This window comes from Seriola dumerili, unplaced genomic scaffold (assembly GCF_002260705.1).
Source record: "Seriola dumerili isolate Sdu_G_001 unplaced genomic scaffold, Sdu_1.0 BDQW01000668.1, whole genome shotgun sequence".
NCBI lineage: Eukaryota > Metazoa > Chordata > Actinopteri > Carangiformes > Carangidae > Seriola > Seriola dumerili.
In genome coordinates, this window is record NW_019174923.1 from 59,296 (window position 1) to 80,870 (window position 21,575).

Sequence of the window (21,575 nt, forward strand, 5' to 3'; positions counted from 1 at the left end):
AATTTGGCCTGCGTGTTTACAATCTTCCCTTTTTTCGTAAAGCACAGACGTCGCTTTGCCGAGTGCTGATGAGAGTTTATCAACTGTTGTGTCAACTGTTGCAGCACCAGGTGTCACCTCTGTGTCATCCCAGATTAGATCAGGTAACGAATTGTTTGCTGTGAGATGAGAGGTGCAGTACGAGGTAGCATCTGGACACACTTTTTTTCTCGGTTCACACTATGGAAACCTTGGCTCCACCTTAACATGGAAAGTACCACACAGCAGTTGTTTGTGTGAAGATATCTGTAGAAATGTGGGGTCCCTCAGCACTGGACAGTTAGTAGAGGCTCAAGAAGACTTACCTGGCGGCAGCATGCCTGTGTGTCTGAGGCACACTGTATACCTGAATGAGTGATATGATGTTGATACTGTATATGCCTAAAGGCTGTGGAACAATAACTATTGCACTTTATATTACAATATACAGTACATATACATGTATAAATAATACTTTAACATTAAAATAGGAATTATTGCATTTGCAGGTGTAACTGTTCCATATTTCTGTACAGATCTCTTGAAAAACTTTTTAGGTTCTTGCAAAATCGGGTATCAGACCGTGAAGAAAATATGATACAACATGGTCCGAGAGATGACAGAAATGAGACGTTGATATTACTTCCAAAAGGGGCGTTCAGATCTTGTATCACACAAACAAGTCTCTGAAAAAGGAGCTTATTATTGTTTTCCATAGGCTGATTAGTGCCAGAAGTCTTATCTCTGCATTTCCAATGGGCCGTCTTTCTCTGGTGCCCCCTCCGGTTTCTGCAGTCCAAGCATATTTTGTAGAGAGAAAATTGGGGGGGTCTGAAGGACCAGTCTCCCCCATCCACCTTCCCCCAATGCAGTCACTCCTTTAAGGAGTATTCCTGGCCCCCTCCACAGGGCCCTATAAGAAGCACACGGGTCCCACCTCGAGGTGATAGCGTGCGCCAGGTGCTGTTGTTGGTAGGTTGTATACATCCACTATGGGGAGTAAGTTTGGGTCCTGGGACTGGAAGATGAAGTGGGTCTGATGCCATCGGCCATCTTTGATCTGAAAGTGAAGGGTGCATTATGCCACATGATGTGATGATGAGGAAGACAAAATGTCAAAGAGTCAGATCTCTCACTTTGCTCAAGTGGTATCTATCTGTACAGATAGTTCTGATCTTTGGGGCAGTTTTTCTGCCGCCACCCCAGTGTAATAGAGGTGAATGGAATTTTATTTGTGCTGCACAAAGCATTGAAAATTTACACTTAATTTAACAGCAACTTGCCATTCCACAAATGATGCCCCAGTTATTCTTGATAATCCAAAGACTTCAGTGGGAAAAATTTTCAACAAAAAAAATAGTCCCTCAAAAAAACCATTAGCAATGAGGTCTGTGGCTGATGGCTAATGCTGCTGAATTTTTACTGCTCTGACAACCTCAAACAAAATTCCACTCACCTCCACCGTATTTGGTTGGGGGCAGAATCTGTACAAATCAAACCTGAACTATCTGCATGGCTAGCCACCACAACAGGTAAGTGAGGAAACATGTTTTGTTTTGGGCTATGTGGAGCTAGGACTAGGAGGCAATTAGCTTATCTTTGCATAAAGACTGGAAGCAGAAAAAAATGTAGCAGCTAACCAGGATCACTCCAAAATCAGTCTACCAGCAAACTCTTATTTAATCAGTGCATTATTGTTTATGTCATAATAGTAGCCGTGCATACCCAGCAGTCATCCCTGTGTATGATCGGCTCCAGGAGGTCTCCTGCTCGGATCATCTCGCCGTTCCAGGCCTTGAAGCTCACAGCGCTGGGTGAAGGCTGCAGGGAGGGTCCTGCTGCCCACACAGGTGTGTTGAGACAGTGAATGGTGATGTGCTGCACGGCCTCAGTGCTCAAAAGGTGGATGAAGTTCATCTGGATACGACCCACTCCTGTCTCCAACTGGAAGGCAAGTGGATTTTTGTTACTTTTAATTTCGACATATTTGTAGCATGAATGTGAGGTTTATTATTTAAGATCAAAATCTGGAAGATGTAACACTGACCAAGATACTTAAGTCTACTTGGTTCCTATTTCACCAGTTTGTTACAAAATGACTACCACAATATGACTCCATGTAGAGCTTACTTTAGATACATAAGATTAGATACATTTGTGTAGACTAAAAAATGTGTTTCTCAAATAATCCTAACATAGAAAATAGTCTCATTTTAATGACAGATTGTTCACAAACATGCCTGATGTACTGGACTTACTGTGCGGGTCTCTGTAATAGAAGAACTTAAGCACAATCAATTTGGGAATTGATAACAGGCTGCAATTCTGATATAAATTAGACCGAGTTACATCTGGTTCACAGATTGTGCCTTTAAGTATGATTGCCTGTCCCCATTATTTTATTTACAGTTAATCCAGGAATTGAGTCTGGCTGTGATGTATTGCTGCATTGTAGGGTTGAAATATAAATCCAAAACAAAGGAATGAAAGGATGAAGGACATTTTAAGATTCTTGAGCTTCATTTGCCAGCTGAGTGTGCCTTTGATGGTGACTTGGCCAAGTCTAAAGAGTAAATGGGACGGCTTAAGATTCACTGCATGAATTATCCATCCAAATAGTGCTAGTGTTTATTGTACAGAGGCAGAAGATGAACAGCTGTGCTCCTTTATTTATCACATGAATGGCATACACACACACACACACACACACACACACACACACACAAACAGCTCATCTTAAACTCTAAACCTCTCTACTTCTTGAGAAATTCTGTCTTAAGACAACATGAAGAAAACATTCTCCACAAGGACACAAGCATTCATCGATTTGATATTCATCCACTGTCTGCACAGTGTTCTCCGGAAGTGATCTTGTCTCTATCTCAGTGATGTGTGTTTAAATTCTATAGGGCGTATGTCTCACTGAAGCAAATGACTAAATATAGAAGCGATCCTCACCTTGGACACCGTGATAGGTTTCAGGCACGTTTGTCCTCCAGCAGTGAAGTTACATGTCACCTCAATAGTGTCGGTGGCACAGCCGAGGTTCGGGTCGATCCAGTAAGTGCCTTTCAAAGAGGAGCAGCAGAGGAGGGAACGGCACTTATCAATCAAAACACTGTGAAATTGTGCAGAGAAACGATGGAACAGTTTAAACGTCTCCTCACCATCGTACATCCTGTGTTCACAGTTGTAAAGGTCTCGGCAGATTCTGGCAGGATTGTCACGGGTTCCCAGAGGGTTCTTTAAACTCTGGATCAGAGTGCTGAGATGCTGCAGGGTCTTGAAAATCTCTGTGCCCTGGTCTAACATGGGCAGGTCCATGCTCTGATAATTCTGCTTTGGACATAATTAAAAAAAAAAAAAAGTCATGATTTATCATACTATTATCCTGTTCTACAAAAAAAAAATGGTTTTACCAACTCACTCTAATATTTCATGAATCTGTAATGGCACAAACATTCTCTGACACACCACAGAACCAACCAAGAATCAACAGTGACTCTTTGCAATGAGCTTTGCTTCCCTCCAAACTGACCTCTTGCCTCAGTGCAGCATGGGAATCAATGATGACTTGAAAGGCAGCGCCAAGAGCCTCATTTCTCTAACAAAGAAGACAGTGAGACAATGAGTTAACCACAACCGTGATCATTTGTACTGCTCTGTTTGTACTACAACATGTCTTCATTCCCCAAAACACCCACAACTAACAATAGAGAGAAACATACTTACAAGTGAAAGGGCAGAACTGTGACGACCCTAGAGACAAACGGGAGAAACCAGTATTATAATAGGCATTTTTGTATCAACGGCAACTTGATGTATTTGTGTTCATGGAGTAATTCTACAAATCCTGATCTACACTGTCAGTGGTAGATTATTCATATATGCAACAAAATTATTATGAATGCACAGGAAATGAGGCATAAAACGAAAAGGAAATAAAGCATTTCAGACGCAGTGAAATGGAGCCGATGGCAAACAGCTGTTTGAATTAGATCACAGTGGAAAATAAGCAGGTCTATAACTAGTTAGATTTTCTTATAAATAACACACTTGATGTGCTCACAGTCTAACCAGAGTGCAGGCGTACATTTGAGTTTTTCCTCTTCAAATGATTTTCTAGCAGACTGCTACAGCCACAGCTCATTTTGCATGTTTCATTTTAAATTGAACTGTGGGATATGAATTATGAAAAACAGTTATGTTCCCATTACAGGTGTCATCAGATCCAATAAAAGAGACTAGGCATCACTAGTGTTCACAGTTCACAAGACCCATTTAATCCAAGATATTCTTTTCTTGGTTTAGTGGCAGGATCTAGTGGAACGATCTGACCTGCGCCTAAATACAGTTACTTAACACTACTGTCTACATATTGTCCTTTACATTTGTACATTTTGACGCTTATGAAGACGCAGAGTCGAAAAACTTGTCTGTCTGCACTATTAAAGACAGAAAATCAATTACTTTCCAGTCTCTCTCCCTCTGTAATATACTGTCCTTGATCTGGAAAGCAGCTAATTCAGCTTCAGACGCTCAAAGAGCGACTTTTCACAAAGAAAAACTTTCATTGGAGATTTCTTTTACTTGTTAAAAGCAAAACACTCAATCACATTTTTTTCATTTCATGTATCTAAATTCATTGTTTTTAATCTTAAAAAAAAAGAAAAAAAAAAAGAGGAACTTACTGGTAGTCCTGGTGGTCCACGAGGACCAGGAGATCCCTGAAAAAAAATCACATGACCACATTAGGCTTCACCTTATTTCTAACTTGGACTTTACAAAAGATGATGCAGAAGTTAATTCATTAATTCTTATCATGCATGAGTAGACCACAGGCCGGAGCAGAGAACAATGGTTAAGCTATAACAGTTGAATAATTACTCACCCTTGGTCCTTGCAAACCCTGATTGAAATAAAAGAAAAATAAATCAATATTCCGACAATATTAGAATGAGCAGACCAGATATTACACTATCATGTACAGTACAATGCCATCTTTGTGCTACTAATTCAATTCTTTATCTACCTACTGTTGTATTGCTATTGAGTTGCCCTCTCGCTTCTTTGCAAGCCTACACTCTGAAATCTTATTCCCACACAGCAAATCCTATTTTCACACAGGAAACCTATACATGAGTGTTGGCGTTTTCAGAGTGCGCTTGTGAATTGTGCCTGTGTATGAGCACTTAACAAACCTCTTGAAAAAGCTTGAGATGAGCATGCAGCCAACATTTATCACCCTGACAGGAATTCCACAGCAGCTAAGTGTTACTGTGAATGTAACAACAAACAGTGGAGTACAATAGGAAATGAAAAGTGCTGAGGGCAAAGCGGGCCGAGTGGCGTGCTGTCTCCATACTAAGTATCCTATTCTGTGCTCACAGTACAGACAGAAAAGATTCATCAAAACAGCGCCACGCACCGTCTCCCCCCGACTTCCTTTGTCACCCTGGGGTCCCTGATGGAGAGAAAGGAGACAGAGGATCACTCCATCACTGCCAGAAAGCAGAGAGAAGTCACATAAAGCTTGGCAGATAGGATGAGATATGAGATACATACAGGATGACCGCTGGGGCCAATGATGCCAACGGGGCCCAAAGCTCCCTCCGTACCCTGGGAAGCAGAGGCATGTTAGTGACTGAGGACACGTATGATGGAGCATCTGACGAAGCAGTGCTTATTTTTCACGGCAAGTGTGCAGTTTTTGAGAGCTGAGCACCCTGGCATTGGCTGAAGTACTCCACTGAGTTACCAAAGTACTATTAATCTTCATCGTACCATCAAACCACGTGGTCCTCTCGGCCCCTGTATCCCTGCTGGGCCAGTATCTCCGGGTGGTCCCTAGAAACACACAAACAATTGTTTTGTATGACTGGATGAGGTGAGTCAGAGGTTAAACCAGTATTAAGTAATCAATGACCTTTGTTGACCTCTGTTGGCAACAGGTAGGATTTAATACACTGACAAATTTCTCTGTGGTTAGCAAATGGCAACAAACATTGTTAAATGCTTTAGTAGTTGAAATATCGTAAGCTACAGTTCCTCTAATGGCCACTAGGTGGTGAAATTAAGAAAATACACTGTGCCCCCAGTCCCATACCCACACATTAACTCCATATACTGTTACAGTATGCTATTAGTACACTGAATTTCAAAACCAATCCTAGCTGACATTGGGTGGGGGGGCAGGGTACACCCTGGACAGGTCGCCAGTCTATCACAGGGTTAACATATAGAGACAAACAACCATTCACACACACCTACAGGCAATTTAGAGTTGCCAATTAACCTAACCTGCATGTCTTGGGACTGTGGGAGGAAGCCGGATCTACCGGAGGAAACCCGCGCAGGCATGAGGAGAACATACTCCACACAGAAAAGCTGAGAGGTTCAAACTCAGAACCTGCTGTAATATTCCAGTATTAAGGCTTAAAAAGAGGTGCATTTGGGTCAGTATTTGCTTCACTGCCACCCAGGTTCCCATGCGCTTTGAAACCCAAACACAAGCTTCAAAATGCCAATTCAGAAACTTGTAGGTGTGCCACAGATGTTTTTCTATGGTCTATGGTTCCTATATACGTCTTTGGGCAACAACAAACAAAACAGCTCTGTTCGTTACAGAAACAAATGTTGTAGCCTGGTGAGGCCAAGATGTAATATTTTCATACACCGCTTTCAACTGCTTATCCAACTGCTTAACAGCACATATGCTACCAGTTTTGATCATAACCAAATATAGCTGTAAAAATAAAGGGTTTGCAGCTGTGTTTTTGTTACATTTCTGCCATAATAGTACCATAATAAAAAAACAGCTTATGTTTCATTAATGTAGTAATTCTGAGGAAGTGGAAAACCTTTGTAAGAAACAAGTGTAAACAGCTTAATCTCTCTTCTTATTTAGAATAAGGTCAGTACTGTTGCCATTACAGCCATTAAGAATCACTCCAACAGGATGTTAAAGCAGTTTGTTACAGAGCCTTTACTTTTGCAACTTCATCTGATTTTACTGACTTTAATTATCCTTACTCATTGCTTCTGAGTTAGAACAACTGTTATAAACTCTACTAAACACTAACACAAAGCTCATCTGCTTCACGCTCCTGTTCAACTCCCACAGTGGGAAAATATCCAACGCCTCTCTCAGGGTTTTAAATGAAACTCTTGTAAAGCCTGCTCTGTTTCTTCAGCTGGCAATAATCTATAGTGCAGTAAGTAAAGCAGACTTATGGTGTAGCAGATGTTATCCTGGGGCATGTTATAGTAATACCTAACAGCTTTCATAGCAATTATTACTGAAGATAATGTAATGTAATGTACCTCAAGACAATTTTAGGCGTTTAAACTTCACAAAAGTGACTTTTTGGATCATTCTAAAGTCTTAGCGCAATATGATAGCTCTGACCAAAAGGGTAAGAACTTAGTTCAGACTGGAAAATTAAACTTGATAGGTCTGACTGACCCGAGGTCATCATTTCAGTTGTGAGTAGAGCTTGGTGGGAGCATACCTTTGGCCCAAACAGACCCGACACCCCTGGAAATCCTTGTTCCCCAGTATCCCCCTGATACACAAAGAGAAAGGAAAGTGTGGTCATCTTTTTCACAGCACACTGTCACATAAAAGAACTTCAGTTAGTTATTATTTCGGCAAGTCGGTGCTCACTGGTTGCCCTTTAGTTCCCTGGTCTCCTTGTTTTCCTGGCAATCCCATCCCACCAATAGAGCCTCTTTTTCCTGATGGACCGGTTTGGCCTGGAAGACCCCTCTCACCCTGGAGAAAACACACAAACACAAACACACATAAACACAAGCACATCCTCCTCACATCCCACCCGACAACCTCTGCATCAGACACAGCTGTAGAAGCCACGATGCAGCAACAAGTTCATGATCATTCACTGGTTTCCCACCAATGGACACAGCTAACTGCATTTAGTGGGGCCCCTGACCAATTAGGAAGCACTGCCAAGAACTGAACCTGGATATGAGCAGCGCTGGGCTGGTGCCTTTCCTCCTACATCACCCTGGTGCCCCCCAATATACTTTTTAAAGTTTGATTATCACAGGAAGCAGAGGAACCAAACTACAGTTTACCTCATAACAAACTGTCCAGCTTCAATAAATGTGCATGTTAATCACCAATACAAGTCCAAATCAGAACTTTATGCCCAAACCACAGGCAGTGAGGTCAAAATTGCCTAATACCACAGGTCCAATAAATAAAGCCTCTCTGTGTTTGTCACAGTCATGCATATGTAAATTTTATGTAACATTGGCAGGGCCATGCAAATCGATACTCTGCCAACTCATTAATATTTTGCAACAGTAATTTCCTGAAATTATTGCAGTGAATATGAGGTCTTTTGAGAGAAGTCTTTGTGCAGACTTTGGCCTTTGAGATCAGAAAATGCTCCAAATATAAAGGCAGCTTTATAGTGTCGAGGGAAGCGGCCCTGACATATGAAAGCTGAGTTGGCAGTTTGCATTTGATACTGGCAATAAATTTGCCTGCATTGTAATCTATAAAATATGCTTTAAGATCAAGTTCTTTGTGAATACGATCAAAACTTTTTTAGCACAAGCAATTAAAGTGGTGCAAATTGTCCACCCGTCGTTCTCACCTTCTGTCCAAAGTAGCCTTGACTTCCAGGAAGCCCGGTCACACCCGTTTTACCCTGCTGCCCAGGTTTTCCGGGGAACCCCACCTCTCCGTCTTCTCCTTGCTCCCCCTAAAGACAAAATAGTGATCATGATCAGAGCGGATATTAATTTAATTTAGCAACAAATAAGCAAACTGCACTGTCCGCACCTTGACTCCTTTACTTCCATCTTTACCAAGCAGTCCATCCATTCCATGCGGCCCCTCAAGTCCCTCCCTGCCCACAACCCCCCGTGGGCCAGGAGGACCCTCTGGACCCTTATGAAAGACAACGAGTGACATTAATATGAAAGCTTGAATTGATTTTAAATAGTAACATGTAGTTTGAGTGTGAGTTCAAGTCAAGTCAAATTTTATTTATATAGCCCAATATCACAAATTTACCTCAAGGGTCTTAACAATCAGTTATGTCTGATTATAATTTAGACAAAAGAAAAGCATCAAACTCACTGGTGGTCCTTTGGTCCCAGATGTTCCTGTTGCCCCCGATTTTCCTTTCTGACCCTGGAGCATAAAGAATTCATGTTGCACAGTTGTGACATGGTTGCATGACTGACAATACAGTCCATTAATGCTTCAGTTTTCTCATACAACAAAATCATGCCTCTATTATTTATGTCCTTACTTGATCACCTTTGGATCCTTTCAGCCCTGGTCGTCCCTTTGGCCCAAGATGTCCCTAAAATGATCATTACTGTTTGATTTGAATTACACTGATTGTGTTTGCGCAGTCTGACACAGTGTCGATGTATTTTACATTTCAAGAGGAATACATGGGATACTTACAGGAAGCCCTGAGGCACCAGCTTCACCTCTCTTTCCATCAAAACCCATTTGACCCTGGAAAATGTAAATTTCTGCAGTTCAATGTATAGAACATAACTTAACCCTGATTGACACTATTCCTGAAGAAAGCAAACAACATATCATTTTTTTTTATTTCACTCACAATGTGTCCGGGGTCACCTGGCTCTCCTCTCTCTCCTCTGTCTCCAGGAGGACCCTGGATTCATGTAGAAACAAATTAATTAAAGAATCCCGAACACCACAAACAAACAATACAAAAAAAAAAAAAACTGGTAGACGTAAGAAACTCACTCTGTCACCTTGGGGACCAGGAGGACCTTCAGCCTTGCTGTCATCTCCCTGTTCACCCTAAACAAGCAGTGCAGAAATAGACAAACAACCGCAATCAATAGCATTTCCCTAAAACCCAATGGTCTGTGCAAAATCAATGCAGCGCTTGTTTGAAAGAGTATAACAATGGAAACACATTGCCTGCTCTCTTTACATGAATGGCAAATCATTACATTCGCTATTATCCACAATGATCCCATTTCACATAAATGGTGCCAATGTCTGTTCCAGGGTCTTTATGGAATTCATTAACCAATAACCACGGGTGCGTGTATGATTTTATTAGTCATGTGTTGTGCGTATGTCAAATTAAATAAATAAAAGAGGAGCGCAGCAGGCATCGGAAAGTAGGGGGATAATTGGTGTTGCCCAGGGGCCGAACAAAAGTGACACTTACATGGATAAAAAGCAATATATTGTAGCATTAGAGCTTTTAACATAACTGTGATTGGGATAAGTATTTATCTGCAGCATGCTTTAGTGCCAGTGTTACCTGGCTCTCTCAATTGAGAATCATAAATTTTGCAATGACCCGTGTGATAGCATGATATTGATTTTAATTATAGAGCAAGCACAACCATTATTTCGAGGATATTGGCAAAGAGAAAATAACAAATATCCACATCCAGATGGCTCCTGCCCAGGGACTAAAAACAACTGCAAATTAGCATCTCACTAAACTCTGGTACAGTTTGCTCTATTGTGTGCTGCTCCTGTCAAATAAACACAAATTATGGAGCTAATATCCCCTAAAATCATGAGTAGAAGAGTCCAGGTGCTTGGTAAATTATATACATTTGACAGAACTTAGATAATTGGATGTGTCCTGGTTCAAATCATCGATCACATTAGGGATGAGTAGAGTAATATACGACAGACAGAAGAGGCACTAATTAGGGACACAACTAAAGTCCTGATGCATTAATTAAACTGACCATGCACTCAAAGACAATGTGCTGCATGATGGTTTTACCTTGTTAAATAACCATATCAGGCCCCCAGAGCTCATCAGACACGATTAAAGTTCAGATAGCTATTAGGAACAGCAAATAATTTTTCAGAATGTACCTTTTCACCTTTTGGCCCAGGAGGTCCCAGTGGGCCCTGTGGTCCCATGTGACCCTATGACAAGACAAAGAGTTTGTGATTGCATCTCATTTCAGGGCTGTAACCTCACAGCCGTCCACTCAGCTGTTACTTTAACACATGGAATCAAGCTACAGACAGAGGAGGACAAAACCTCTGAAACAGTGTCATCAATCATCACTTTAAAGAACGCAATTTTGTGATTCATCGTTCAAGACAATTTGATTCTGCTTTAGTTTTAAGTCTGCAATAATCAGTTTCTCACCTCCATCTTATCCTGAATTTATTATGTGTATACACAGGTTCAGACCAGCAACGTTGCCGTTTTTATCTCCTTTGTACAAGAAATAAGAGAAAGATTCTCTGTCATTCCCATATTTTAACTGGCAAATATGAAGCACCTTCTTCATTGGTACGAATAAATAGAAGGGAGGTACACTTAGCTAGCTGCAAGCAGACATGATGAGCTAGAGAAAGACAAACCAGTCTCTTTTTTGCAATTCAGTGTTTTCTTTTTCTTTTTTCATTTATTTGATGCTTTGAAGATTTGTCCATGTTTGGTCCCCACTGAAGATTAGACAGATGTTTCCTGCTCTCTGCCCTCTAGTGGTCAGTTTTAAGGCAAAAATGAATAAAAATTATATAATGTTTTACTTCTAGGCACAATGCCATTAATCAACATGAGATGACATATTTTTAGTTTGGTTTATACATTTAAAATAGCAAAGAATCAAGAGAAATCACAGTTAAATAATAGGCTGAAGACTCTGACAGAGCAGTGCTTTCACCTGCACCTCATAAAAAATAACATTAACCAAAACAACACAAAGGGTTGTTGACACATCCAAGTGTTAGAGGAGGATTTCCCCAACTGTGAAATGAAGAGGAAGCACAAAACACCAGCCTGCGATTAATCAACAAGCAAAGTGTCTCACACAATATTTGGTATGAAATGTAAACCTGGATGAGATACATTTCTAAAAACTGTCCAGGCTTTTTAAAACACACGCTGGTTCAAGGAAAAAGATGTAAGTAATATCAAGACAAAGGGGCCCCACACTCAAAAAAAAAAAAAAAAGATTTACTGAATGCATTGCACATTTCGACATTACTTCATCATTAGATAAAGCGCCTGCCAACAATGTACCCTCCTTGCTTTCGCCCTTTGACACACACACACACACACATCCGATATTATGTCATGCAATAAAAGTTCTTCTTTCCATAGAATATATTATATAGAAACAGGGAAAGAAGGATTCCTTTATTTTAGAGGTTTAAGAAGGTTGTCACAGTTTTTAACCTTTCTGAACTGACTGCAGTGTAGAGTTTTTGAAGTGCACTCACTTTCATAACATCCTGCAACGAAGCGTATTATCCCATCACTGTTTATGTAGAAGTGCTTACCTCGTAACCTGATATGCCTGGATTTCCTTGTTGGCCCATTCTCCCCGGAGCACCCTGGGGAAATATGTATATTTAGCCCACATCCACCAACAACCAATTAAGTCCCTCAATCCATCTCTAAAAAACTCACCACTGGCCCGATGGTTCCTCTCGTGCCCTTCTGTCCCACAAATCCCATTTCTCCCCGCTCACCGATTGGCCCGGTCTCTCCCAGGTGACCTTGGTGACCTTTGCTCCCCTGGAGAGAAGCCATCAATGAGCAGGTATGCAGCGAGTGTGCAAATGTCGCTGAACTGCTGCGCGGGTTGTTTGACAATTCAAACATTTAATACTGAAAGTCTACTTGACAAACACCTCCACCTGACCTCACTGTTTACTACTACAGCAGAGAACTATTCAACTCTTTGTGCGAGAGAACAAATTGACAGGCATCCAAAAGCGAATGCTGCATTTCAGCCCTGAGCAGGTGAACTGACAAACCTTTTCTCCTCGTTTCCCTCTTTCACCAATTTTGCCAGGCTTGCCCTCCTGACCCTTGTAGAGAAAATTGAACAGGGCTGTGAGTTGACAAAAACATCTGTCTTTTCATGGGAATTGAATGAAATTCAGAGCTGGCTGCTGAAACACTCACCCGTACACCCAGCAGTCCAGGAGGCCCGGGAGGTCCTTCGTTTCCTTTCAGGCCGATTTCACCCCTGTCTCCTTTAGCGCCCTCTGGACCAGCATCCCCCTTTTCACCCTGAGAAGAGCGTTACAAGTCTTATAAAGAACATGATCACAATCTGACTTACAATATACTGGTTTATTTTGATGTAATCACAGGCAATCGCAGCCAGGATTTTGGCCTGTTTGAATACCTGAATAAAATATTCAGACTGAAAAAAAATGATCATTTTCAGAAGGCAAGCGTAAATAATAAATACATGAAAGATCTGTCTGTAGTTACAGGTTTTCATATGATATTCCACATCATCACCTGACAAAATGTCAGCAGAAAGACTACAGCAGAACCTGGGGGGTCCACAACAACAAGAGCCTGGTCGCCCATATCTTTGAATTTTGCCAGAAGAACAGTCACTTCCACCTGATCCACAGAATAGTGCCTGTCAAGCTCTGGGTTAAGAGTCTACAGATCTGAGCAGGAGCGTGATTTTGAAGAGCGTGTCAGGTTATAAATAAAATCTTTCATTTTATCCAGTATTCACAGGCCACCGATGACACGAAGCCAGGACAGGAGAGATGTGAGCTCTGCAGCTGGCTCGACATGAAAGTCTTGCTGCAGCGCTCTGAGCTAGCGGTGGTTTCTGCAGTGACAGCTCAGGCATGTAAACAGAGAGTTACAGTAGTTTAGCCAGAATGACACAAAAGCATGACTAATTTATTGGTGAGACACAACAGGCTGTAATTTGGAGATATTTCGAAAGATGGAAAAAAAAAAAAAAGAAAGAAGAATGTCACAGTGATTTAACGTGTTCAAGGTGCATGTGCTCCCAAGTGCATCAATTGTCACCAGAAAGTGAGCAGAGGCTCAGCTGCAGTTTTGATGCTATACTAACAGAGCATGAGGACTTCAGCTTTGCTGCAATTTTACTGAAAGAAACTATTGGCTGTCTGCTGTTGGCCACCTGCTTAATAATTTAAAAAAACAGGTAAAGCAAGGCCTGGCTGAATAAGAGAATGAGAAACACCACAGGAAAAGAGAGGCAGTGAGCCTATCTAGTAGATCTAGTAGAGAGAGAACAGCGCTCTTATCTGCACAGGTTAAAATATCATTTGAGACCTTAAACACAAGAGGGTGTGTTGTTTGGACATTTTCCTATTTCATAATGCTGTCATACCCCTCTCTCCCAGCATTCCCCATATCAACTGACTGAAATATACAAAAAGACATTCATTTCAAAGGCATGTGTACAGATAATATTTCTTATAGCTTCACCTACTTGCTAAGCAGATCACTAGCCCCAGTCTTACTTATGTTGTTTTTTTCCGAATAGAGGATCACGTTTCACTCTAACTGTGTGGTGCTTTATTTAAATATAAATATTGGTTCTCTCAAGAGCAGCTGATATTGCAGATATACAAAAGCCCATGGCTCTTTGGCAAACACTGAATATTCTCACAACCTAGAAACAAGAATTACATGTATAACTTAAAGAATGGAGCAAGGAAACAGTCAAAAGTATATATAGAGTGACAGAGTTGATTTACTTCTTACAGAATTCAATGTTCATTTCACCATGTCTATATCGTCTGAAAATCATTCAAATGCTGATGACAAACACTGACATCGAGTCCATGGGCTGTCACGTTACCATAATTACTCACACCTTTTGCAGGATGTAATGATTTTGTGTATATATGTATTTGTTAAATTTCAAACTCAAAATTCACCAGTTAATACGCCAATGAACCGTGACAATGGACTGATTTTCATTGTCGTAACAGTTAACAGTCAAAGCTGCAAATCCCTCTTGAGCTGCTGTTTTCCATCCAGGAGCTGCACTCTGGCCAAGAACTGCTCAAAGTAGTTTACTCCCCTGACTAACAGAAAACGTCCTGTACAGCACAGAGCTGAACAGAGTCTCAGGTTGACTCTATTCTAATCCTCTGTGTTCTCTGTGCTCACATTTTACCACCTTCTCTAAGCCAAAGGCTGTTTGTGGGTCTGTCAGCCATACTTGCAGCAGTTTGGCTCTGCTGAATAGGCAGGCTTTTGTACTTTTTGTGTTTTGTTGGTTTTTTTTTTCGATCACAACACTTGCCAGACAGTAGAGCTCTTAAAATAGCCACTCTATCTGTTTTCACTAAAGTGTCAACACAACACAGCTCCGACTGTACAAAGGGCAATATCTTACTAACAATACTCATCTTGCTCTAATTACAGTGAGCTGCTGCAGTGAACAGGGGAGTTCAATGGGTTCACAGATATGCAGCTTCAGGACAGAAAAAAATTATGTTAAAATCAGTGACAACAATGTGATTACAATCTGAAGTTTTGAAAAAACATTTTTTTCTTTTTACTGTGGGCAATTAAAAACACAGTTGTTTTTTTTTTTCCAAGTGATGCATATCTCAGATTTGGTCTTTTATTTTCATACTTGCCTTAGCTCCATCAGGTCCACTTGATCCAGCCTCCCCATCGATGCCTGGCTCACCCTGATAAATAATCATAAAAAAATATGTCTGCAACATGTTTCAGTGTCACAAAACACTAATTGCAGGAAACAAAAACAGATGTGAAGCAAGCACATAATAAAACTGCTTTTTTTAAAATTTGTAAAACAAATTTACCACTTGGATTACGCTGTGTCGCAAGTGACTTGCCCACTTCTCAATATACTGGAGGGTTTGCCAACGTAAATTCAGTTCACTTGAACTCATTAAGACTTAACTGAATGAAAAACAGGGGCTACTCACTCTCTGGCCAATCAGACCCTGCTCCCCGATGCTGCCAGGTAGACCGATGGCACCCTGCCAGGGGAAGAAACATGATACTGGTGATGTGTTGTATCTTTTTGATTTTGTTTCCACCACAGTTGATTGAGAGTTAATTACTCAGTAAAGGAGACTAGTATGGCATTATGTTTGCACTCCAAACCCTGAGCTTGCAAATGGGCATTTGTGTTTTCTAGGCACATAATATGTCTTTTGTTGAAACCTTAAATGCTCAATAACCTCACTTTTACTATGCCACAACCTCAGCTAGTTGGAAAACTCAAGTACGTGATTTCTGATTGGCTGTTTTGTTTCCAATACAGTGGATAGTACGATTAGTGATTATTAGATAGGTACTGTGGGCAAAGCAGATTCACATGCAACTAGTTTATACAGTTTAGGTCACACACCTTGTTTTAGTTTGCTCAAATTGAATCATGTTTTAAATGATAATAATTTCTCAATAAAATATAATTTATGTGCTTATAAAAATCTTGTCCCATCTGGCTCCCAGGACTGAGACACAAATACGGTTCCATGTAGCAGAAGGTCCCCCACTCGCCTCGCAATAACCATTTACTGTGGCAAAGGTTGTTGTAATGTAATCATCCCATACCAATTTTCATGATGTAAGACATTAACATAAGTACACATCCACCAGTCCAATATCTCAAGAATCTATAACAATTTCAACAGCTTTTATCATCATCATCATCATCATCATCTTCACCTTCTCTCCAGTTTCACCAGGCAGTCCTCTCTCTCCAGCCTTCCCTGGCGGACCCTGTCACAAGCAGCAACAGCCTTTAGCATTCAACCCTAACGTTAAAGTCAGTAGGAGGTCTTGCGCCAGCTGTGTGATCAAACTCACCGACAGTCCCATCTCCCCCAGTGGTCCAATCGTTCCCAGGGGCCCTGCTGGTCCCTGCGATGCCAAAGCAGAGGCATCAATAAAAAGGTTAAGAGTGTTTTCTAATCTTGGACAAACACCCCTGAAAGTGACAGTAAAGGAGGAAAAATGTGAAAAGAAATAAGAACCAGGCAGAAAGTGTGGATTTGTGGAGATAAGTTAATCTGTAGGGCTAAGAGCCTTGAAAATACTGAGCCAAAGCTTCTGCAAGTGATGGAAACAGGCCTGCTGTTATAGACACATTCAGGCTACAATACAGCTGCCTCTCCAGGAAGGAGACGGTGTAAATCAAATTGTCTCAGACTCACTACCTCTCTGCTGGTGTCTTTGAGACTTGGACAGAATAAGAGAAAGAGGATTAGGTTGTTCACGGATTTTAGACAGGCTGTGGGTTTCTAGGATGCACCGAATAAAAAGGTGTCAAAGCAGAAATTCAGAGTTTATGTGTAAGGGCGAGAAGGAGGGTGCACAGTAGGTGCTGGAGAGCCGCAGATCATTATAGATAATGAGACACTATGGTTTCTGCCTATATCCTCTCTGAGATTCAGCAGCTTCCAAAATTTTACATATCTGAACCAGATGGCGTAAGAAAGAAAAAACTGAGAGAAAAAGCATTACCATCCAGTAGCTCTTTGATAATGAGGTTTATTTTCAATTATGGAACCAAAATAGGGTTCAGTCATAGAGGCAAATAAACTCACAGGCTCTCCTGCAATTCCTTTGGCTCCTGGAGGTCCCGAGGGTCCCTGAACACCCTGAAAATAATATAGTCGTTTATAACAAACACACACACACACAAACACTACTGGTATTCATAAACATGTCGAAATGCCACAACACTCACTAGAGAAACAGCGTGCCACACAAGTCTCTCTTATCCACTACTGTTCCCCAAAATGTCGCCACCCCAAAAATCAAGACTGACCTAAAAGAGACCTCTGTTAGCCCCAAACACTTACTGGAAATCCCTTAGGCCCGGCTTCAGCTGCCTCGCCAAGCTTTCCCTGCAGCAAAACAACAACACCAAAAAAATAAGTACAGTCAGACAGGTTTTAAGACTATATCATAGTGAGGCATAGTCAGCATGAGACTAGTGCTCAGCTCTGAGCAGAGAAGAGAAGCAAAAACCTCACATTTCATAAGCTAGAACCAGTGAAGAATGGAATCTTAATGTTGATAAATTTCCCCAAAAAAATCATATAATAAACTGCTTTGCACTAATTAGATATCCCTTGAAGTTCACAGGCCAGCTGTGGATGCACGGACTGAACATCTGGCAGTCAAAAAGACATGATGTCCTTGAAGAAAAACAATGAAAACATGTCAACATGAAGCTTTTGTTGTGTTCACAATTTAGTAGATTTAATAGATTTGAGTAGACATGTATCCTACTTGACCATGAACTGTATGTAACAACAAGCACACAGCTTATATAAACTGCGAGACTGTCCCTCTGCCCCTGCCATAATGAGAAGTCTCTCTCCAAAAGAGCCCAGGAAATTCTTCTTCATTAGGACAAAAGCATCAACATCTCTCTCTATTTATCCTAGATACTTATTCTGCAACCTTGAGAGGGCACATGAGCAAATGTACTCTAACCAGGATTGTTGCTAATACTGCTAATAATGTCATTACTGTGACGAGAGGAAAGCAAAGAAGCCTGATTTTACCGTCTCTCCAGGGAAGCCCGGTTTTCCTGGTGGGCCGTCAGGGCCCTGCAAAGAAAACATCCAACTCAGTTAACTCAGCTTTTTAAAATCCCCCAGAGTTAAAATGTTCCCGGCTGCCAAGCACTTCCAGCACCATCAATATTTTAGGGCGCTTTGATTTAAGGTTCTGTTGTTAGATTTGTAGTGAGAGTGTCCTCTGAAGATTCTTCAGATGTTAAAAATAGTTAATAATTACAGTCTGCTGAACAAAGCTGCTACGAAAGCTCTCATGACTTTTTCCCCTCCGCTCAGAGACTTGAGTCATTTTGTTTACCCTTGATTTCCATGGGATAGATTTGATGTGTGCAATTAGGACGCTTAAAGCCAGACATTGCTCTAAGGCAGTTTGGTATGTAAAGTAACATTATCAGCAATTTACCACAAACTTGAACTCAACAAGAGGCTCTGAAGATGTTTTATTAACCAGGGTCAACTTTGACTTTTTGACCATGTGCTGACCTTCATTCCTGTAGACCCTTTCTCCCCCACTGGGCCATCGGGACCTCTGGGACCCTGCACAAAGAAATGTAAGTTGTCAGTTATTAATAGCTTTGAAAAACTTGCCCTTCAACAGACCTGAGGCACATGTTATTTAATACATTAAGTAAATGAATTTAGCCAGTCAATCTCCATTTTTGTCATCCCTGTTTATTGGAGCCTGGGAGGCAATTCTCTTGGTTTTATAGTGTACTATGGTTTAGCCCTCACTGGAGAGACACGATCAAAGATTGTGGCTATTTTGCAAATACTTGGCGTCTGAGAATTAGCTCCACAGTGTGCCCAATCCACACTGTGTAGACTTTGTCCCCATCTTTCCACGATCACACACAGTGGTACTGTCTGCACACTGCCGTTATTGTAAAGAAGCCTTGGGAAAAGGTCACGAATCCTGTAGCTGATTCATTCTTGCCTTTTAAATTGAACCAAACTATTAACTATCAGAAAACATTAAAGGACTGACTGTGTGTTTTGCTTTTTGCATCTCACATAAAAGTTATGTAAAAAGAGCCACAGCAAAATACAGCTCCTACCTATACGTCTTGACATTTTAATGGCTGATTGGTAATAAGACACAAACAAGGAAAACAGTTTTTACCAGAATTGTGAAACGTGTGTTAAACATGAAATAGAATATGAATTAAACCTAATAAGCTTTCTGATCACCCAAAAAGGTAAATTATTACATAAATGAAGCTGACCTTTTCACATACTGCCTGTTTTTGAATCATCTGTGTTGTTATATTGACACATTAAACTTAAAAAAAAAGAAGTCATTTCTAGTTTATTTAAAACTTGTTTTGTCTATTAATGAATGACATTTGGACATGAGGGAATAATTTTACTTTTTTCCGGTGCAGTTTTTTCCAGTTCAGAAGTGAAAAACACGTGAAAAAGCAGATGATTACAGCTGATCTCAATCCACTGGATTCACTTTTAGAGGGGAAATCAAGATTGACAATATAACTTATTAAGATCGAGATGTTTTATAGCGCAGACATTTACTATCCATCTCTCCATCCATAAACAGTCTAAACTGTTTTTTCCATTCAACTTGAAGAGGCACAGGAAACAGCTGAGATAAAATGATTGAAAAGTTGCTTAAATTCAGAGGAGTGAGATTGGATGAGGACATAGGAGACTCTGAATGACACAGTGATATGATGGTGATGTATGACTGAGGTGTAACTAAATCCTCCAGAAGTGAAATTTTAAAAAATAATAAAAGGCAAGAGAAAACAAAAAGCAAAGGAGGAGAAGTAATAAAACATATTGCTTTTACCCCTACACAAGGATCACATTTTTTAAATGTGTGTCCTGTGGAATAAAGCCATTGTCTTCTTTTTCTTTTTCTCCTTTTTTCCTTTTGAACATAATATCACAACTTTAAATACAAAACTTTGGGCACAGGAAGGAGTTATTACTATTTTTTCCCCCCATTCTTTTTAATTGGGAATTACTTTGGACACTGCAATAGGGAGAACGGTTTTTAATCATAGAGGTCTTAATTCTATTTTCCAAAGCCTTGATGTAATTTTCAGTTATTATAGTTATTAAATATTACATTTGTGACTGCTTGTGATATTAGGGGAGCCGTGTAAAACCAATCCAGAGAATGAAATGCTTTAATTATACCACTTACTCATGTAAGATCAATTATTCATTCAGTCCAGTCATACTGCTGTGCAACCAAGGGCTATTTTCACAAAATAGAAAACTCAATTATGGAAAAGCCAGCGAACACTGGAATTTTCCTGAGCTCATAGCAGACACAGCAACGAACACACGTTTCCATGTTCAGAAACTCCAGGGTATTGTATAGTATGAAGCAAGATGTTGGGACAAGCTGCTTAGCATATTAGAATTAATGTGCTTTAGCAATACATGCTCTGATTCTACTTGTTGTTTCTATGTAGCAATATACTGTTCTTTATGTTCCCTGAAGGCTTTTTCTTCCTAAGCAAGACTTAGTCTGGTCTTTGTGCACTGTTCTTCGATGAGATTTAAATATCTGTGCATGGCTGTATTCATGTGCTCTTACAGGGTTACACACTTCTTCCAGTTATTTCAAATAAAATGTTGTTGTTGCTGCAGGGGGTGTAAAACACATGCTCTCCTATACAATAAACTTGTTTTTTTTCATGGAGAAGAACAACGAGCAAATATGAAACAAGACTATAACAATCTACAGCTATGCTGGTGGCTCTGTGTGGTAATACTTTAATGCTAAAGCTGGAATGGCAACACATTCATGATGACAATGTTAACAAGCTTATGTTTGGCTGGTGCAAAGTTCACCATGTTCACCACCTTAGTTTAGGATGTTAGCATGCTAACATTTGCTAATTAGTGCTAAACAGCTAAGTACAGCTGAAGCTGATGCGACTATGTTTAGTTTTGCATGTATTTGGCAAAGTATTGGACAAATTAACATTTTCTGGGGACCACGACTGCACAAAATCTCATGGCACTTCATCTGATAGCTGTTGAGATATTTCAGTTTATACCAGAGTGTTGGACCACACGCATGGGCTCAAACTAGGATCAAAAGGTTTTTGAGTTCGTAAAATGATCTTTACAAATAATTCCAAAGTTTGTAGTTGTTAATCAACCTTTGTAAACCTGTAAAATAAATCTGCATGAGAAATACACAAGTCTGTACATGTGTAGACAATATTTGTATTTGTAGAAAAGAAAAAGAGACTGATTAACA

The 21,575-nt window shown here is 40.4% G+C and overlaps 1 protein-coding gene across 1 annotated transcript in view; it reads right to left on the minus strand.

Annotated features, from left to right (window-relative positions):
- Window positions 1-907: 907 nt before the first annotated feature.
- LOC111236546 (collagen alpha-1(XXVII) chain B-like) overlaps window positions 908-21,575 on the minus strand; it is a 63,116-nt gene continuing 42,448 nt past the window's right edge. Inside the window, exons 28-60 of the mRNA XM_022765316.1 lie at window positions 18,824-18,877; window positions 18,326-18,370; window positions 17,615-17,659; window positions 17,357-17,410; window positions 16,617-16,670; window positions 16,476-16,529; window positions 15,728-15,781; window positions 15,413-15,466; window positions 12,942-13,049; window positions 12,791-12,844; window positions 12,441-12,548; window positions 12,311-12,364; window positions 10,886-10,939; window positions 9,779-9,835; window positions 9,630-9,683; window positions 9,467-9,520; window positions 9,306-9,359; window positions 9,131-9,184; window positions 8,831-8,938; window positions 8,643-8,750; window positions 7,685-7,792; window positions 7,530-7,583; window positions 5,803-5,865; window positions 5,584-5,637; window positions 5,447-5,482; window positions 4,910-4,927; window positions 4,710-4,745; window positions 3,751-3,777; window positions 3,557-3,622; window positions 3,186-3,357; window positions 2,977-3,086; window positions 1,744-1,962; window positions 908-1,078 (exon numbers count right to left, since the gene is read on the minus strand). Of these exons, the coding sequence (XP_022621037.1) occupies window positions 932-1,078; window positions 1,744-1,962; window positions 2,977-3,086; window positions 3,186-3,357; window positions 3,557-3,622; window positions 3,751-3,777; window positions 4,710-4,745; window positions 4,910-4,927; window positions 5,447-5,482; window positions 5,584-5,637; window positions 5,803-5,865; window positions 7,530-7,583; window positions 7,685-7,792; window positions 8,643-8,750; window positions 8,831-8,938; window positions 9,131-9,184; window positions 9,306-9,359; window positions 9,467-9,520; window positions 9,630-9,683; window positions 9,779-9,835; window positions 10,886-10,939; window positions 12,311-12,364; window positions 12,441-12,548; window positions 12,791-12,844; window positions 12,942-13,049; window positions 15,413-15,466; window positions 15,728-15,781; window positions 16,476-16,529; window positions 16,617-16,670; window positions 17,357-17,410; window positions 17,615-17,659; window positions 18,326-18,370; window positions 18,824-18,877 (2,391 nt within the window). The 3' untranslated portion in view covers window positions 908-931. The remainder of the gene's footprint in view (window positions 1,079-1,743; window positions 1,963-2,976; window positions 3,087-3,185; window positions 3,358-3,556; window positions 3,623-3,750; window positions 3,778-4,709; window positions 4,746-4,909; window positions 4,928-5,446; window positions 5,483-5,583; window positions 5,638-5,802; window positions 5,866-7,529; window positions 7,584-7,684; window positions 7,793-8,642; window positions 8,751-8,830; window positions 8,939-9,130; window positions 9,185-9,305; window positions 9,360-9,466; window positions 9,521-9,629; window positions 9,684-9,778; window positions 9,836-10,885; window positions 10,940-12,310; window positions 12,365-12,440; window positions 12,549-12,790; window positions 12,845-12,941; window positions 13,050-15,412; window positions 15,467-15,727; window positions 15,782-16,475; window positions 16,530-16,616; window positions 16,671-17,356; window positions 17,411-17,614; window positions 17,660-18,325; window positions 18,371-18,823; window positions 18,878-21,575) is intronic.